Genomic DNA, 19,842 nt, shown 5'->3' with positions numbered 1-19,842 from the left:
GGTGGTCACCGGGGGCCACTTCCAGACCCTGGAAGGGTCTCTCCTTCTCCCTGACCCTTTGGTCTCTCTGCTTCCCATTGCCGTGAGCTGTTCCCCCTCTGCCGTGCACCATTGCCTTGGAGCCACCAGCTTAACTATGGACTGAAACTTCTAGAAACTGAGCTATAATAGACCCTTCCTTCTCAGTAACGAGGCAGTAGCCGAGACCCATGTCAGACCCACACTTCCTGTGGTCCGAGGTAGCTTCGGAAGAAAGTGACTCAGCAAGGCAGGCAGATACAAAATGGAGGCAGAGATGTCCAGTGTAGTCACCCTCAGACATTCGCCGGCACAAGGGAAGAGTCCAGTGCTTTCGGCAAAAGAGGCCTCACAGTCCCGCTTACAACTGCAATGCGGTTTTCAGACTGAACGCCTATGTCCAGATAATATTTGCATCTTCCCCTGTGTCTGTCTGTGGGAGACACAGGAAAGTGTGGAATGGGTAGCTAACTGGGAAACCACTACCTGGGGAATGTTCTTGAATGTTTTAGAGCCCTGGAACACAGTAACTTGCAGGGTAGACACCAAGCTGCAGAGAGAGCACAAATGAAGATGAGGAGAATACACTCTAAAAGACTCATCTGTGTAGGGGAGATCAAGGAGTTGAAACAAACTTGGATAAAGTTACAACTGAAAGTCATGTAAAGCTACTGACGCAAAAAGAAAGGTGGACGGACAGTACAACTCACCGGGGAAGCTGGCAGTAAGATTACACATAACAGCTTTACATGCGGTGATAACAAATGAATGTAACATGCTAAGAGCAGAGGTGTCTGGTCGTTTGGGAACAGGGCTGATTCAGTCAGCAAACATCTGTAACTGAGGCTGTTACGGGAACTGCTCAGAGGCACAGCAAGAGGAGGTAAGTCAGGTCTCTATCCTCAAACCTTACATCTCATTCTTTTGGCATTTGAAAGAAGTTCAGCACTATGTGTCTCATAAATGAGCAAGCAAATATGATTCTACCAAGGAGAAAGTTAGCACCCAGTGAAGCCAGGGTAGTTAACTGAGCTCAGATCCTGAATGAGTAGAGGGAACTTAGTGCTGCAGAGGTCATGGCAGCAGGACCGAAAGGAATGTGTCCAGTACACTGAGACACACAGAGAGCTGAAGATGTACAGAATCATTCAAAAGAAGACCTCTAAAAAACAACCAATAAAAACATACAGGCATATTATTTGGGGTAGTATTAACTACTTACATTGACAAAAAGGTTTATATTGCATTCAACAACTGCTGTTTGCTAGGCTATTTATAGTTTCTTTGTCAAGGAAAATGGTCTAACAGGAGTTGACAAACATCAAAGGAGAACTGAAGGCTAAAACAGAAAAGAACATAGGAAAATAAGGAGAGTGTTTATCCCGTGGTCAGCTTCAGGTTCTTGGTCTAGAGGAACTGGATTCCTTGAAGCTGAAAGATGTACTTTACCATTAAAAACCTAAAGTCACTAAGAAACATTGCCATATGGAGAGGACTGGGGGTGGTAAATACTTTGCCTTTTAAACCCTTGATAAAGATAATAGTCCTTGGTAGTTTTCTCTAAACATTCTTGAAACCAGTTATAAAATGGATATTTGTGAGCACTCAGGAAGGCGAGTAGCCCAAGAGAGCCGTGCGGGATCAGTAGGAGTGTGTCCTACCTGAGAGGACCGTAATTCTCTTACTGGTGGGATTTTGAGGCCATCAGATGAAGGGAATAGGGTAGCAATTACATGAATTTCAGCAAGCTTCTGTCATGATGTGCGTATCATAAAGTGGACATGTGTGCCCGGACTGTGTAGCGCTTTCATGGCTAATGAAACATTTTTCACACAAGAGAGTAAACTGAGGTCAGCCTCGAAGGAAATTTCTAGTGATAGAGCCTTGCCTTTGCTCTTCTCAGCTAGGCAGCTGTCCAGATTTTTCATAGCAAATATGAAAGCCACCGTAATCTTAGGTAAATGTCTTAGTTACTTTTTACTCATTGCTGAGACAAAATACCTGAAGCCCAAGTTGGGAAAGAAAAGGTTTATTTCTTACAGTTTTTGGAGGTTTCAGTCCACACTCAGTAGGCTCCCAGGCAGGCGGACATAGCTGGGCGGAAGTTCATGGCGGCTGCAAACAGCAAGCAGGAACCAGCAAAGAGCAAGACACACCTTCTTCCTGCCATTACATCACATCCTGGCTCCACCCGTATGTGGGTATAGCATTGACATCATCAATCCAAGCACTAGACAATGAACCAATCACAAATGCACAATGCAAACTCATGAGGCCTGGGGGACACAGACATAAACCATGACAGTCAATAATTAATATTATGGGAAATACAACTCAGTATTCAAAAAGATCTCAAAAGATGAGGGTGATAGTATAAAACCACAAAGTAGAATTTGATAGAAATAAACATTATAAACTGAACTTAGTTGGGTTTTGTTGTTGTTTATTATTAGTAGTGGAAATAGGGAGGGCAGAACTAGGCTTAAACAGGACACGTGACTTGTCTTAAATGTAGGGTCAGGGTTTTGCACGTGTTACGTGAATTAGTGTTTGTATGCTCCAAGAGCCAGCAGTCTTTAGCTGTCCAAAGGGAGAGCATCTGGTCCAGGAACAAGTGCTGTGTTCCTCCGCTGCTCAGGTCACCTCTCAGGCCTGGGGTTCTGGACACTAAGAGAGGAGCAGCAGAGCAACAGTGCGCTTAGAGGAGGGAACCAGAATGAGCAAGGGCACATTTCTCACCTCCATTCTTTTGTTTTCTACTAGGGGCCCAGTTTTGAAGTTGGCAGAATTAAGAATGTATGGGTTATAGAAGAGACATAAAGGGAAATAATAGATGAATTTAGAAATGCAAGATGCTGTCTTTCGGCAAAGATTCGACCAGATACCTATTGGTCATAATTCTACCTTCTGGAGTTCTCAGGCACTAGGCCACACAAAAGACGGTGCTTTGCGTTTTTAAATTTAGCTATTATTTCCCCTTTATGTCACCTCTACAACCTGTACATAGAGCTAGGACAATGACTAAAACTCACAAGAGGCAGGTTTGTATTGCCAGTTTTAAGAAGTATTTCTAATGAGCGAAGATCACCCTTTGCTTCCTTTTTTTTTTTTTTTTTTTATTTTCTTTTATTTAGATCATTCTTTTCAAGAGCCTAACAACTTCCCAAGCTACACAACTTCCTGCTAGTGGGAGGCAGGACCAAGAGCCACACCCAGGTTTCTGCCGCAGAGGCTGGAGCCCTTTTCTGTGCTGCTATATCACAGAGGCAGAGCCGTTTCTGCATGGGGCAGAGGTTGAAGCACACAGCCTCTAAGGGGCTCTTCCCGCTGCGAGCTGCTCCCTAGTGCTTCTAAGTGTTTCCATGTGTGGGATTCATGAGGTTGGAGGAGACAACCTCTGAGGTTTGACAGATAAGTGCTTGAAGTTCTTTTCTTGACTAAGAATCCTTGAATTTGTAATTCATAGTAATTGTACATCTGTGACTTACACATTACTCATCAAAAACAAACACTTCGTAGATATAAAAATGTGGAATGCAGACGCTTAACCTGTGGTGTTCATAAAGTCGTCTTCTGGTGGACAGGTGCCGGAGCCATGGATCCATGATTTGAAAGATAATAGAAAAAGTCAAAGAAGACATGATGCACACTTTGGCCACCTTCAGTTTTGCAATAGTCACTAGGGGAAGAAGCTGGAGTTTCTTACCCCAAGTTCCTTTCCTACTCCTCCTACACAGGGCAGAAAGCATGGTAACCCAGATCCACAGTCAGACACAGCTGGATCTCTTGGGGTGACCTAGTTATGGGACCTAGAAGCCTGGAGCTGAGCTGAAGGAAGAACTGTCTGTAAACACCAGGGAGGCTAGAACAGGAACACAGAGTCCTGGGAAAGGAATCAGAAGAAAAGTGTCACTTTTATCACCTGTGAAATTGTCAGAAACAGCTTAAGGGGAAAGGCCAGGAATCCACACCATCCCCACCAAGACCTGCTCTCTCCTCCACTCTGTGGACTGGGGCTGCCCAATATGTGTCCCACGACCAGCATGCAGAAAACAGTGCTCGTGGCATCTGCCACTGTAAATGGGCACCAAGGGGGATGGCAAGGGTGAGCAGTGTTTCCTGGGAGCTGAAACTGGGACCTGTACTCTTTCCTCCCTTCTCTCAGAACTCCTAATCCTTCGTACTGTAAAGGTGATTTTCAAACTTCCTTTAAAATGTTAATCCACAGTAAAAAATAAATTTTACATTGCACCCTATTGAGAGTGTGGGCAAGTGTGCAAACACACACACACTCACACCTATCTGATATAGACATATATGTGACCCAGAAATATCCTGAAACAGGTATTGTGCTTTCACGTTTTCTATTCTGCTCTATTTCTATTTCAGTTTCTTCAAATAATACCACAAATAATACAACAGATTGCATAAATTCTAGTGATGCACAGCTCACAATTTGAACACTATTATGTGCTGTGACTGTCCAATTTAACATGGGTGTGAGAACAGCCTGACACTAGACCCAAAAGACCCCGGGTTGAAGGCAGTGATTCTCGGCTGGAGCCATCTGTCCTCAAGAGACGTGAGGCAGTGGCTGGAGATGGTTTTGATTGTCACCACTGCCATCTACCTGGGGCGAAGGAAGAAGGAATGTGCTGACAGTTCAGGACAGCCCACAGCGTGACAGAGTCCGCACTGCCAAGGCTGCAGTCCCTGCTCAGAGGGCAGCTTGGTGACTGAACACTCCTACTGTAGGCCTGTCCAGAATGGCAGAAGTTGCCTCTGGACATAAGAGTAGCTGTACCCTGCCCAGCTCTGCCCCTTGAGCCACCTCTGGTGCCCTAGGATGGAGTCTAATGGTCACCTCCCAGAGGCTGCCTCTGACACACAACCTAGCGGACAGGCAGGCCATGAAGAATGTTGTTTTCCAGCAACACACTGGCACTTGTGCTAGAGTACTGTGGTGGTTCTGGTGAATATTTTCTCACGTAGGATTCTGCTGTCTTCTCTTTGACGCTTCCCATGAAGCCGTGGTGATGCAAGACCCTTCGTCATGTCCAGCGGTCTGGTTTCTCTTAAAAAGAATAGAAACAGTGTAGCTAAGTAGATGACATATGGCCAAGTCTTCTCCCCTTCCTCAGAAGACTTGATTCTTCTGTTTGGATGGGAAAGGACCCTTCTGCTAACCTTGAAGCACCATCTTAAGCCCTCGTATTAAACTGGCTCCTCTTTAGCCACTGCTTTATTCCTCCATCTGTAGCTGTTCCAGACGCGCTGCCCTGATCGCGCGGAGTACCTCGCACCCTGGGGTCATGCAAGCACTTCCTCCCTCCTCCTCCCTTCTTCCGCACCTGGCAGAGGAGAAGTCCTGAGTGCCTGGGTGTCGTCTCTTGTTTTGTCATGTTGTCGTTGACTATTTCTGGGCCCCTTGTATGGCTTTGATGTACCCTGAATGATTCAGAGATGGCTTGACATGATAAACCTGTGAATTTTTTCCTTCTTTTGGTGGGGGGCGGGGAATAAACATAGACTGGTAGAAGCAAGGATCCCTAATCAAATATCAGAACCGAAATAGTAACGGAAAATAAAACCAGTGTTATTTGAGGCTATTCTCTACCGTATTTATTTTAGCATATTTACCTCATTTGTTTTGTATTACATAAATAATAGTTTTTGTACTTTGTTAATGGTTTATTGTTAGTACTTTATAGTAAGGAGTAGGTGTGTGTATGCTCCTTGAAACTTTAGACTTTTCTTAGCCAAAAGTAAATAGTACCAACTGATTATCACTAAAATAATGCCACAAACAATAAAGCAGGTTATATAAATTCTAATGATATACAGCTGACAATTTGAAAAATATTACAGAAGCGGATGCTCCAAAAGTTCCCGTGATGCTCAGCTCCATCTGTTTTGCTTAAGGACATAAGGACACAGATGGCTTGGAACATTCTCACTGCCGTGTTAAGAATAGGAAGACAACGTGTGGAGGAGAGAGGGCGGGAGCTAACAGGGAGGCTCAAAGCGTCAGTGTCTCTTCTAAGTCCCCTGCACCTAAGCTCCTTGTCCTCTGTGTTCTCTCAGTCTCTGGATAAATCAAGCAGGACCAAGCAGTTGTTGAGCAAAGAAGTGGTGGTGGTGGTGTGGATGGAGCTTCACTGTAGGAACGAATGTCAAAGGAAGGGGAGGCAGGGATGGAGAGGAGAGATGAGCTCCTTGGGTGAAGAAATCCCCATCCTTTCCCCTGCTATCTAGAACCCATGGACATTTGGTTCTGTCTAGGCGTCAGGCAAGGCCAATTGTACCAGATCCCCAAACCCGGCCCCACAGCCTGAAAGGCGCTGTGTGCAATAACAAAGCATGTCTTAGAAATGGGGTGACAGCTCACAGATTTCAGCAGGCATACTACAGGAGGAGCAAGACCTTGAGGCCAAGGGCCATGGCAGTGGTTTTCTTGGTCTGAGTTTTGTCATTTCTCCCTTCCAGACTGAAGTGTTTGTCGTGAACTGTCAGAGGTTCTGTGTTCCAGAGAGCCATGTTGCACTGAGACTTCCACAAGGGCTGCCTGGGCTTGGCAAGTGAGATGGGAGAGAATGGCCTTCATTTTCCGAGGAGGTGGTGGGAAGAACCTGGATAAGAGGAAAATTCCAGGAAGAGCCAAGGCTTAGGTCACATAGGGCCGAAGCATGTAACCTGCAGGGCTGGAGAGTAACACAGGAAGCTGACAGCAGAGCGCCTGTGAGTAGCAGCCACAGCCTTTGTGGGCCCAAAGCTGCTGCTGCGCTTTCAGTCACACGCGTCTCGTCACACGCATTCTAGGTCTGACTGCCAGGCCTTCTGTGGACCCGCTCCGGGCCGCAGACTTTTATAGTGCTGGGCAGGGCCTTTGTTGCACTTGTAGTCAGCGTGCTGTTTGAGGTTTTGGTCCTGTCAGTCGGCTGTCCTGATGGGCTCCCCGTACTCACCGCATTGTTCTGACCAGCAGGTTGCTCATTTTGCTTCTGCAGACTTCAATTCTTGCCCCCAGGATTCCCGCTTGTTGGAGTTCCATAGGTTGTGTTCTTAGAGACTTGTATACATTCGTACTTTGTCACATACTAAACTCTCCATCCTATGTGTATGAGATGTGACTCACCTGGGAAGAGAGCAGAGGACATTTGTGCCTTAATGCAGTGTGAGGTCATGTCCCACTGGACAAGTTTAATGTTAATGCCAAAGTAATCAGCTTCCGTCTTATAAGACATACCCAGAAGATGACCGAGTCCCTAGATCGCCATGGAATAATGCTGTGTCTAGGGGCAATTGTATGCATCCTGAAGCTTTGAGGAGGAGTCTGAGTCACAGGCATTCTTGACTCCGGAGGACAGAACTAAGGATAGAGGGCTTACTATGTGTGTTGTATGAGTGAGCCACTGGCTAGAACGAATTCTGGCTGAGTATGTCTAGTTCTCAGGGTTTTTGGGGTCTCGGAAGATTTCAGATAGCAGGCTTTGCCCTCCTCCTGAAGTCTGTTCGCTGAGGGCCTCACACACACTGTTCAGCTCAGCAAAACACACACGTACACGTGGGTGGAGGTGAAGAAGGGACCCGTGGGTCACTCGATCCCTGCAGAGAACCTGATCGCAGCCACCTCCCTGTGGTGACCCTCTTCTATAAACAGGAACAGGGATCTGTGTCGCTGGATCCCTCTCAGCAGGCGGCTTAGGCTCGCTGAATGAAAAGCCCTGTGAAAAGGAGATGCGGCCCTAATAATAACAGGCACAATCGTGAGGGCTATTTTGGGCACGAGCGGCTTTGTGCCGCTCTTGATCTCCATCGAGGTCTGCCATTCCTGCCCTCCTATTACCTTTCAGGTGGCTATTCTTAGACTCATTTGTGAGCCTCGGGCTTGGGGGATTGTAGCCCCAGGGCTGGAATGCCCAGCATGGGCGGAATGCAGACTGTCTGGCATAGTGGCAGTTAAATAAAGTTTGCCTTGGCAGCCCCCTCTGCTCTTTGATGAGTGACCAGTACTTCAGGTGTAGGAGCAGTGGCATGCGTGGCCGTGTCCTGTGGTCCTAAACAGTCTTCTGGACAAGAGTAGAAAACCAGTTGAGGGTCCATTCATGACTGGGACAGGCCTGCCAGTCTCCAGTGTGACACATGTACCAGAGACCTCAACAGTCATCTCCGCTGGTGACCATGTCACTCTGGGGAACACTGAGGCAAAGAAAGAGTGATGCATGTATATATCTGGCCCTCAGAGTTCTGGACTGATATTTGAAGGTAAAACAAAAGGAAATACTTATTCTAATGAAAATGTTAGGAGTCAGCAAATATTTCTTGAGCACCAACACACTTTGTTGAGTTTTTTAAGAGAATCATGGCCTAGAACTTTTGTGACACTTACAATTCAGTTGAAAGTTCTGCACACGTGAAAAAATAATTGATATTCCTGAGTAAAATACCAGCTTTAAACCTGTGCTACAGTGCTGAGTAGCGGTGGAAGTCTAGCAGGAGGAGAGGACTGCTGGCTGGGCTGGTCTAGGATTTGGGGAAGAGGTGGAGTTACAGCAAGACTTCGGTCCGGGAGAGAAGAGGACCTTGTGGGCAAGGCAGCTCTCCCGGCCCAGAAGGGCCATGGAGACCTTTGTGCACCAGAGCAGCGAGAAGGGGGCGAGGGTTTCTTGTTAAAAGCACCAATCCTTTCTCTGAAGGCGGCGTGCAGGACTCTGAGAGGGTTAAGATGCTCCCATGGCTGGATAGCTGGAAAGACCTGGTGCAGCCCTTCCCTGGGTCCCAGGCCACTTCACGCCTATTCTGCAAACCTGACCACAATGCGTGGGTCACTGGACACTCAGTAAATACCTGCTACTGTCACTCACTTTCACGTTCTGTGGTCACAGCTGTTGCATTGCGAGTGGGCGTGCTCACGTTGAGCCCCTTCCGGCTGCCCACAGGATTCCTGCTTAGCCCATTAAGGTCAGGCTTCTCTGAGAAAATACCATACACTGGTGGCTGGACAACAACAGAAATTTATTTCCCACAGTCCAGAGACAGAGCTCTAGCAGCCTCAGTGTCTGGTGAGGCCTGTCCTTGTTCGTGAGGGCTGTCCCCTCCCCGTGTCCTCATGTCCACACATGGTAGAATGGGAGAGAGGTCTTCCATACCTCTCTTTTGTAAAGACACCAACTCACCTTCACAGGGGCTCTGCCCCAAGACCTGGTCACCCCTCAGGAGTCCTCACCTCCTGACGCCATCTCCACCCTGAACAGTAGGGGGACGCGGTGCTGCCCCATTTCCTTCCGGTTTATCTGAGCCTTCTTTTCTCTGCCAACACAGGTGGCTGGAGGTGCAGGTGGCTAACCTGACCTGCCCACAGCACTGGGTGCAGTACCTGCAGCTCCTTCAGGAGTCCATCTGGCCCGGGGGAGTTTTGCCTAAGTTTCCACGACCTGTACGGACTCAGGAGCAGAAGAAGGCTACTGAGAAACAGGCCTTGCAGAGCCTCATGGGCATCCTGCCAGGTAACTGACCAGTGAGACCGAATGTCCTTCTGTCATGCTGGCCTCTGTTACCCCACACCGTTCTCCATTTCCAGGAGGGCCTACCATGTGACTGGGTCCACAAATCAGACTGATGAGCAAGTAGCCATGGCTGCAGCTGTGTCCCTCACTCAGGAATGGCAAGGGAATGAAGCGGATGGCGTAGGCCACACTGTCTCCATACTCAGGCAGAACCCTGGGGGGCAGACATTGATATACAAACGTGTGAGCAGATCTCAGGAAGCAGTCCCTGGAGGAGCGGGTCTCAGAGCATTCTTCCCAGCTGAAGGCTGCAGGTTCTTGGGTGGCTCATGGTGTTCAGGGGCCAAGAAAGAACATGGCCCAAGCTCAGGCCTGGTGGGTCAGGGGCACAGCTAGAAACTCATCCTTGGTGCTTCAGCGAGCAGGAGGCAGTGGTAGCCAGGGAACAGTAGTGAGCTCAGCACTGACCAGGGCATCTTTACCCCATCCCCGTCTCTGCTCCAGCAGAGTGACACCGTCACCTCAGAAGTAGCACCTGCACTTTTGTGGCAGGTTACAAAATTATTTCTTGCGACTCATTCTTGTTTAGGAAACATTATTAAGGAGACATTTCTGTTGGCTTTCCTCTGTGTTACGAGATTTTAGTTTGGTATGTGATTTGGAGATGTGCCAAAAATGCCCTAGCTATGTAAGATGGCAGAGACCCTGAGAGACAGCCTCCTTCGTTTCTGATGCTTCAGGAGTAAACACAAATCTTCTATGTTTCCCTCACCAGGTATTTTAGTAGAAATCCTAGGAGCAGACAAATGCCAGCTGAGCTGGGGGCTGGTCTTGGAGTCCCTACAGCAGCCCCTCATCAACAGGTAGGCCGAAGCACAGGTACCCAATACCAGCTGTAGGAAAGCCGTCTGAGGTGGCAGGGTTTCTTCACACAAACCAGTATTCAGAAGGACGTGATGGTAGTCTTAGCTTGCCTTGTTCTGGACACCAGGCTCACTCCTCGGCTATCTTCCAGCCTTTCCCTGGATTCCATGCGCTGAGTGAAGTCCACGGTTCGGGCTTCAGAGCAGACTGTTTGGGTAGCGAGCTATTCCAGGCCGGCTGCCATTTGTATTTGGGAGAACTCCTTGCAGGCCCTCATGCGAGCTACTGGAAGCACCTCTAAGGCTTATTCATTGTGCCTGCTGGTTCTTCTTCCCAACACCAGCCGGCCTGTGTTAACACTGCAGGACACACCTGGCCTGTACTTGCTGTGCAATGATTTTTCTATGTAAATTCCTGGCCTCACAGCAAGACTGTGACTCCCCTGGGATCAGGAGGTGTCTCTGCTTACTATCAGATGGACAAGATAATAAGGTGGACTCTAATAAAGGGACCAGAAAGGGTGGATAAAGACTGCAAGAATAGTTCAGAACAGCTAGGCTCCTTCCCTTAGGTGGAGATGCTCTTGAAAAGCCTCAGGCACTCCACACATCCCTCCATCCTACCCCAAGGATAGGGTAGGGTAGGGTCCCCACTCGCACCCTCCAAACTTGTTGGGCCTCGCTTCCTGTAAGCAGCCTGTCGAGCAGCAGCGTGGTCAGTGATGGGTCCTACGGGGCTTACCTCTCACAGCCCTTAGGGCAGCGCCCATGTGCTAAGGTCACTGGGCAAAAAGAAGTCAAATTTTGTAAAACTCTAGTTTAAAGTAGTAATCTTGCCACTAGCAGTTCCACACTGATTTCATGGTAGTTTGTCCTTCAAACTGCTGCAGCTTGGGTTGTAGATATTAATTTGGGGAAGGAGGAAATATAAGCCTCCTTTAAGTTGCTCATCTGTCTGTTTCAGACATTTAATTTTCTGCCTTGGAGATATCATCCTGGAGTTCCTGGGTCTCTGTGGCTCAGCTGAAGACCCTGCATCAACCAGTACCCCCTCGAGTTCCCCAGGCAGCCCCAAGAAGATGGGTGTGGCCTCCTAGTGGAGATACTATCCTTTTCCCAAGGTCAGCCCCAGTGTCCGGTCAGGACAGCTGCGCCCCGGGGAAACGGGCTGTGTGGCTCCGTTCTCCTTCTAGTGCTACCCCAGTTGTTGCAGGTAATAAAGGTTCTGTGTATGTATGTATGAATGTATGTATATATCGGTTGCATGCCTCTCCATTTCCATAAATTTTGGCAGGTGTTGTTAGTAGGTTGGTCCTGTTTGCTTCGGAGAAGGAAGCTACAAAATAAAGGAATGAGTCCTTTTCCTTCTCTGCTTCCCTTCCTATTTCAGATTATTTCCCACAAGCCCAGCCCTGTGCATATATGTGCCCAATTCACCAGCACACAAGCTCTGCATAGAACAGGAGAAAACCATAGCCAGGTTTCCTTGGAAGAGAAAATAATCTTTTGAGCTCCGTGTTCCCACCTGAAACTGAAAATTCATTCAAGATCACTCTTGAGAATGAGACTCCAAACCCTACCTAGTTTTCCCACCATTCTAGAAGTGTATGGAAGAAAAGTACTTCTCGGACATCTCACTCCTCAGCTGTCTTCCAGCCTGACAGCCTTATGGAGTGTGTCATAAAGGCAGCTTCCCTGCAGGCTACACTTTCCTGTCCAGAGGGCTTTGGGGAAGCTGCCAGAGCTTCTGGTAAACCCACCCCACCCTGCACACCCTTTCCTGCAAGAGAGTTGCATCCCAGATTGTGTGAGCTTTCCTCTCAACCCCTGCTCAGGAAAAGCCCTTGCGCTTGGGGATCTGTGACTTTCCCTCTGTCATCAGCCAGATCACAAGCCATGTGTTCAGCCTCAGCCTTTCCAGAGGGCAGGGCAAGCTCTGGCTCTGCGGTGAGACTGCCCAGAGAACAGAAAGCCGAGGGCCAGGGGCCTCCTTCACAAGCTTTGGCAGGAAACTTATTCTGAGCAGATAATATTAGTAGAGGAACAGAGAATGGCTTTTGCTTCCTGCTCTGGAAGGATCTGGCTGTAACCCACCATGGAGCCAGCTGTACTCTGCCAGACTGTGTCATCATAGAAGGATAGGGCAGTTCAGAGGAAGGGCTGCCAGAGGAGCCGACGCCGAGCCCCCAAGGGGCATTGCCTGCTAAGCCACACGAGTGACTGGCAGAGAGGTTTTCAGGTGTCCCTGGGACACACGGGGTGACTGTCCCCTCAGCCCCACTTTGCTTTGCGAACAGTGAGCTCCTCCCACTTGGAGGAGGGTCCTGGAGTTATCCTGGTGAAAGTAGCCTGGGACATCAAGACTTTTCAGCGATCTTTTAGATCCTGAAAGGGTGATAAGGCCACAGTTAAAACTGCTCATAGACAAAAGTTGCGCAGTTGCACCCCAAACCTGTAACCTGAGTAAGCATGAGGCTGAGGTGCGCTATTCTTGCTGAAAAGCACAGGGATACCTGAGCTGATGTCTCGTGGCCCCTCTGGCCTTAGAAACTGGCTGTGATGTGAAAATGGCTTGGAAACTAGAAACATTTCCCATCCTAGACTTTGACAGGCAGGCAGGGAGAGCTAAGGTCTGAGCCTTGGGTGGTATGTGTAGGGCTTTGGAGTTGGGGGGTTCCAGCCAGACCCGCTGTGACCGCTTCAGTGCATACTGCTCTGTTCTGGATGGGAGAAGATGGGCACCCGGTTTCTGCTACCCAATGACCCCCCCTCCTGTGTCGCTGGCCACCTGTGTTACTTTGAATGTGCTATCGCTTCTGGATCGAATGTGGCCCAGATTCAGTAGGTCGGTAGGCTGACACATGGTGTTTCCTGTGGCGGAGAATCTTGACGTTTCCAGCCCAAAGTACTTTTTCATATCTCTCTTATGTAAGAAGCCCCACCTCTCCTCTGCCTGTCCTCAAAGATAAACTGTCCTGGGAAGTAACAAGTGTCACCAGGGACACAGCGCCCTTCTGGGTGTGAAGGTAGCCACTCCGATGGTGGCGGTCCCAATAGCAATATCCCGGAGCCAGCCCCGGCCGTTGGGAAGAGGCTGCCAGCCAGGCGCAAGCGTAACCCAGAAGCCTTCCTTGTTTTTTTTTTTTTTTTTCAATTACTTGCTATTAAGTTGTATTCCCTTGTCAGAATTTTAATATTGGAAGTAAGATGAAAGCCTTTCCTCTCTTCTGTAACACAGAGAGAGAGATGTGGCGTTCTTTTCTGCCCAGTGGTAAATGCGATCCTCACTCTTGCTCAGCTGACCTCAGAAGTCCCAAGTGGCCCACATTTTCATTTCCAGACTTACAGATGATGCCTCCCAAAACTCAAAAGCATACTGGAGAATGTGGGCTGAGGAGAAGTAGGTACTCAGATTGTGCTACTTTTGACATGAATCAAGCTACACCACCTTCCCATTTTGAAATTTCCAGGTCACTGTAAAGAAACACATAAAGCGAGATCCGCCCGCTGAGCAGGTCGTGCAGTCCATCGCTGCGACTGCAAACACATGGCTGTCTGTCAGGGCTCTGGAGCTGCTTTGCCTTCCCTGGCTAAAGTTCATACCCACTGAGCAGAATTTCTTGTCTCCCTCTCCTGGCCGTACGAGACAGTGGTGTCAGGTTGAAGAACCACCTTTCTGTTGTCTGCTTCAGGGAATTTATATAGCTACATATAAGCGGGAACACAGTGTTTGTTCTTCACTGGGCTCCTGCTCCTCCAGGCCCATCCGAATTGTGTACATAGGCCAGCTCTCTCCACCCATCCACGCAGGGCAGACCATCAGTTGCTGTCACATCTTGGTCGATGTTGCCTGGTACCATTTTATAGTTGAAACCTACGTATAGATCTTCTCTGCTGAGAAGCCCACACTAAACAAAGTACAATGAGGTTCTCTCTCTTAAAGAGTCCGCATTGTGGATCTTTTTTGTACGGAGTCAGAGAGAACTGTCTCAGGGTGTGTGGCAGCTGTCTCTGTTGTCCCTGCTCCTTCTCCACTGAGGTGTGAAAACACCCCCCCTACCAGTTGAGTCATGCAGTCACCAGTATGTGTGACTGTCCCCAAACTTGGCTTAGATTTACCAGTGAGTTGTAGGTCTAGAGTGGTAAATTAAAATAGTGCCACCAAGCTGTGACACACCTGTGATTCACTTGGGCGCTTGTAAAAATGCAAGTTTGGATTCACGAGTCTAGGCCAAGGCCTACTAACAGTTCAAGCGCTATCTAAACATTCCTCATTTAACAACCAAGTTACCATTCCTATGGCTAAGTCATTAAATGAATTGGTCACTAATTGAGGAATTGTGTATACCATGTATGTTACAGTATTCAGTAAAAAAGGGCAGAACTCCAACTTGATGACTTTGCTTTTATTTGTATAACTTATATCCTGTAGTATAATATATAACAGCATAAAACTACACTGCAATCAGACAAAGCTATAGTACTGTATAAAGAAGGTAAGAGACTGAGGGTCTATAAGCAAGATATGCAGTACTGTACCACAAAAAAAAAAAAAAGATGGGCATAAGTTCGAGTGGCAGATCCTAAGTCCAAATAGTTGTTAACCAGGAAGGTCATTAAGTGAGGAACAGCTACACTATGAAAGTGCGGGTGCCCTGCCTTCCTCCAGGAGCAGCTGGGCCAGGCCACCCTGGCAGACCTCAGCTCCTCAGCACCCTCCGCACCTGCTGTTCAGCCTTTTCCGTGGGAGAAGGATGGACTTTCCCAGGATGGAGAGGAACTGGCTCCTAACACCCTCGACGGGGAGGGCGGAACCAAGGGAGGAACCGACTTGGGAGGAGGGAAACCATGATGTTTTGTGCTGGAGGCCCAACTGGAAAAGCTCGCTGGGACCTTGGCACCCATTTCTTTTCCACCAGAAATGCCAGAAATCACAAGGCACTTGCCACTCACACTGCCTCCGGGGACAAGAGACTGGGAGCAGCGCTGCCTGTGGCCACAGCCCCTGTGTGAGGAGAGGCCACTTGCTTGGATGAGTGATGGTTCGCAGGAGGGAGGAGGGAGCTCTGCCCAGGCCGATGTGTGCATCCTCCGCCCTGCCCGCTATCTCCTATTACGTGAGACAACACCACTGCTTTAAAAAGAAATGTAAACCCGAGGAACTTCAAGTGTGAAGTGTGACGGCAGCGACTGAGTCACACGTCACACTGAATTGGGGTACGAAATGTGGGCACCGGTAGTTGCCAGGCAGCGGCGCAGAGCTGTCCGAGTCCTTCAGCCACAGCCCTGTCAGACACTCCCGTCCTGCTCCGAAGTCCACTGTAACTGCTTTCCTAGAAGCCAGAGCAAGCAGGAAAAGGCACAGAGGATGCCTCTCGGCGGCTAGCGCTTTGAAAGTGTGGGTGCCCTGCCTTTGTGAAGTCACAGCAGTTAGTGAGACATGGGAGGAAAACAAACAGAAACAGCACCATAATACAAACAGAAAAAGCATTTCCTGAGGGGACTTATCTATTCTTTCTACCCTAGAGAGATCCCTCATCACCAGTTAGTGTTTGTTCCGGAAAGGCAAGCTGCTTGGTAAGTAAGAAGTTAAGTGTGTAGTTCGCAAATACTCCACATTGGGGCTTTTTGCTGCCCCTTTTCTTCGTGTCACAGCTGCGCCCAGTTCTTAGAAGCAAAGGAGAGTTGGCTGTGGTTACTTCTAGAAACTTAAGTTTACTCATGACTGAACTATATAGAACAGGTATCAGTGCAGATGAAGGAGACTGTACCATGTCCACAGAAGCTGGGACCTGCCTGTTCTGTTCTGAGTCGAGGTGGACTTGGTGAACTGTCAGCCTAGGTCAGTGGCGATGAACCTTTTAGAGGTTTCCTTGTTGACAGACCCCATAGGTTCGCCACCACTGGCCCCGCATAATCAGCCTGTGCTGGTCTCACCCAAGGAAGAATTGTCCTGCTCCAGTAGCTGTCAGAGGGACAAACCCTGAGCATGTGAAGGGAACACTTATGTTGCAGAGAGAGAGAAGATCTTACAGTAAGAAAAAACACCTTTTAGAGTTCTAGTCCTTTACATATACTGGTCCTATGGAGTCAGATCTCACTAGTGATAGAGGCCAGTTCCTTTCCAGCTTCCTGTGATTTGTTCAGAGTTGGCCTTCTGTTACTGAGGAATGCAGATGATACAAGGACAGTGAAGGCATCTTTCATTCCAGCCCCCGAGTTTCCGGGAGAGTCCGTGGGCATGGCTGGCAGGAGGGGTTTTTCTTGGGAACGAACAGAACCTGTTATGGAGATGGTTGAGGCAGAAGGTTATTTGAGAAAGTTTTGCAGAAATCTAGGGATGTACATTCTGTCTCAGGTCCTTGGCCTTTGGCCTGTGCGCCTGTTTGCAGGCGGGTTGCCTTCCGGCCTCCTGCTGGACAGATGGGCTGCTTTCACCTGTCGATAGCACCTACTGCCAAAGCACTGGTGAGCTCACAGACAAAACTCTCCCTCCTCCCTCTCGTTATTTACAGTGACTGCATATAGGTGAGGTTTCTGTAAGAGGTTCTAATTCTTTCAGGGCAGCAAACATCCTGTGTCTTTCATTCCTATTATATCCCTGCACCGCCTTGTCCTTTCTCCATCTATACCTAATCTATAACAAATACAAAATAAATACTAAACTTTACTAAAGAACAAATTGTGCTTATTAACTTCAGAGGTAGCCTGAACAGATTTTCTGAAAATACACTGGGAGCAGAAGACGGCGATGGGGCAGGAGAATAGCAAATAGCCATCTGGAGGACTTTATTCAGCAGCAAATGTCAAATGAAAAAGTTTGTTCTTTTATTTCCTATGCAAGATCCCTGACACTTTTTAACAGTACCATTTGCAATCTAAGTATGTGGGCCATAAGTTTGAAAAGCTAAGGTTTTTAAACAAAACGCTTGAATTGAAAATATTTTTTAAATCAGTCAGTCATAAAAATAACCCAGCATGTCTGCTGATTCCGCATCCCTCTGCCCTACTGTGGCCACTTCTCTTCTCACTGAAATCAAGAAAAAAAATTCTCAACTCCTCCCTGCCACAGACACAAATCTTTAAGGGATCGATTACCATAAAGGGAAAATAAAAGACAGCTGAAAAAGTCCACCCTCTGTGCAAATTCTTTCAAGTTATCCTGCAGTTCCTCTGGGCCCAGGTGAATTTCGCACCTTTTCTGTTGGTTCACCAAAGCCACATCTAAGATGCCACAACCACTGCTGTTTGCCCAGACCCAACAGAGCAAACCAAGGCCAGGAGCCTAAGAACGGAGGGATCCCAGACATCCTACCAGTGTGGGGATGCAGTCACCTGTTCTGACCTGGAAAAGGAATCATCCAGGCCAGGACATGAAAGGGAAGAGCTAGCAGAGAGGCGCAGGAGGAGGAAAGTCAGCTTGAGAATCAAAATAATGGCACATTTCACGAAAAGGAGGAATCTCCAGGCGACTCAGTCATGTGTCTTTTTACAATAAGGATCGAATCTGCAGAGAAACCAGTCGGGTCCTCACCCCACTGTGTGGTTTTTTGCACAAGTTGTGGAACCAGCTCTGCAGTCAAGAGTGACTCTACCCACCCTGGGGCGGGCTGGTCCGTCTCCAGTGTGAACCTTCCTGGAAGGAACCACTTGTTCCAGTGGAGACACTGGACAATTAATACCAGATCTGTCCCCAGCAGCTCTGAATATCTTGCCTAAGGGTGAGGACCAACAATTTTCCCTTTCAGTGGATCTGTTCGAGGTAGAGAAATCTTACGTTTGAAGCTGAGACTGTCCCCCTCTGCAGGTGATGCTGCACAGATGTGACCTGACAAGGGGCATGTAGCATTCCCAAGGCAAGAGCCAGCCCGGACAGCCCAGGCGAGGGAGCACTCGTGTCCATACCGCAGTCGTGTTTGCAGCCTCCCCACTTGCACAGGCTGTACGATGGCCGTCCTGTTAGCAGCCAGGAGCACCGAGGCGAGAGCTCATGTTACAGCAGCGCCACATCCTGAGGTTTTGGAGGGACAGACGCCTGCTGTCGGGATGGAAAGACCTGAGCTCTTTACAGGATCAGGGTTTCTGTGCAGTTTTTCCAAGTGATAGAAATTTTCCAGATCTGCTTTCACAGCAGGCAGCTTTGCACATAGCGTGCCTCCCTGATTGCCCCTCTCCCTTCACTTCTGGTTAAATGTAAGTAGCAACAAGAACGAATGCCTTCTTTAATAAACTCTTCGTGTCCCTGTCATCTCTCCTGTCTTTCATAGCCCTCACATGACTGTTTCCTTATCCATAGTTTTCCTCAGCTGATCGGCCCTCAGGACCAGCCTGGACGCCCTCTCATCTTGTTTGGTAGCTGCTAGGTTTACCTCTAAATATTCCCCCAAAACCTCATGCAGGACCTCAAGGAAGGCAACTGTCTGTGGTACTGTCAGGAGCAGGGCCTGGTTGAAAGAGGCAGATGGCAGTAGGCCGGGTGACCCAGAAGGTTACAGCTCTGTCCCTGGCCCTCGCTTCTCCCGCTGCCTCTTCACCCCCTACTGCAAGCCACCCTCCCCCACCAGGCCCTCCGCAGTGCCCTCCTGCCTACCTCAGACTAAAACAGGAGCCAGAACCTCTCCGTTTTAAACTGTGGTGTTGCGTATTGGGCCTCAGCAAGGAGGACAGTAACTAAAAAGTGAGTAGATGCGTCAGCGCGAGGACAGGCACGAGCCTTGAGTGTGTGCTTGCACTTCATTCCACTGTGGTCTTCTGGGGGAGGTTAGCCCATGCTCCCCTCCATGGCATCGGAATCACTACCAAGCCCAAAGTCACTCATTCTGGTAAATTCTTCACGTGCTGGGCACTGTTCACACCACTGGCAAAGCAGCCGCTCAAGTGTCCTTCACTCGCTTCTAGGCTCAGGTTCTGAGGGTCAGTGCCCTGGAGAGCTTTCTCTGAGGCAGCTGGTATCAAACCACTCCTGCAGCCTCCAGAAACTCCAAAAAGTTTTCATCCGCGTCACTTCCTGAGGCTCCGCCTACTAGAGAGACTTCCTAAGACTGACACAGAGATGCTGAACGATTCGTGCTCAGATGGGGAAATAACAAGTGCCATGTAAAAGCAAAGGGACTGCTGTTAATTCCATCCCCTGTAGTTCTTTTTTTAGGTGTTTGTTTGAGACAAGGTCTCCCTGTGGAGTTTAGGCTGTGCTGTAGCCCAGGATGGCCTCAAACTCATGCACTCTTCCTGCTTCAGCCTCCTTAGTATACTGAGATTACAGGTGACCCGGCCTGTCTGCTTATAGTTATATATGCCTTCCACCTACCTGCACTGTAGTTCCTTTTGAAAACGGATTGTTGTTTTTGTTTGGTTGAGCCTAGAGCTTTCACTGTGAGCTATAGTTCTGGTTTTTTCATTGTTTGTTTATTTGTTTATTTATTTTTTGAGACAAGGTCTCACTAAATTGCTGAGTT

The 19,842-nt window shown here is 48.5% G+C and overlaps 1 protein-coding gene across 4 annotated transcripts in view; it reads left to right on the top strand.

Moving 5' to 3' along the window:
- Positions 1-19,842, top strand: part of Snx19 (sorting nexin 19) — a 50,133-nt gene that overhangs the window by 25,375 nt on the left and 4,916 nt on the right. The window contains exons 9-11 of one of the 4 annotated variants that reach the window (XR_010049747.1): positions 9,340-9,524; positions 15,307-15,964; positions 18,195-18,635. Coding sequence is in view for 3 of the 4 variants with exons in the window: in XM_003472589.5 (XP_003472637.1) it covers positions 9,340-9,524; positions 10,300-10,387; positions 11,352-11,484 (406 nt within the window). In the remaining variant the exon portion in view is untranslated. Of the gene's footprint in view, positions 1-9,339; positions 9,525-10,299; positions 10,388-11,351; positions 11,752-15,306; positions 18,636-19,842 lie in introns of those variants that run through there. The other 3 variants (XM_003472589.5, XM_063256100.1, XM_063256101.1) reach the window with 3 other exon arrangements.

This window comes from Cavia porcellus, unplaced genomic scaffold (genome assembly GCF_034190915.1).
Source record: "Cavia porcellus strain 051 isolate PalLab524CR breed Dunkin Hartley unplaced genomic scaffold, mCavPor4.1 scaffold_9, whole genome shotgun sequence".
NCBI lineage: Eukaryota > Metazoa > Chordata > Mammalia > Rodentia > Caviidae > Cavia > Cavia porcellus.
Note: the sequence above shows the minus strand (reverse complement) of the source record. Positions and strands in the feature narration are given on the sequence as shown.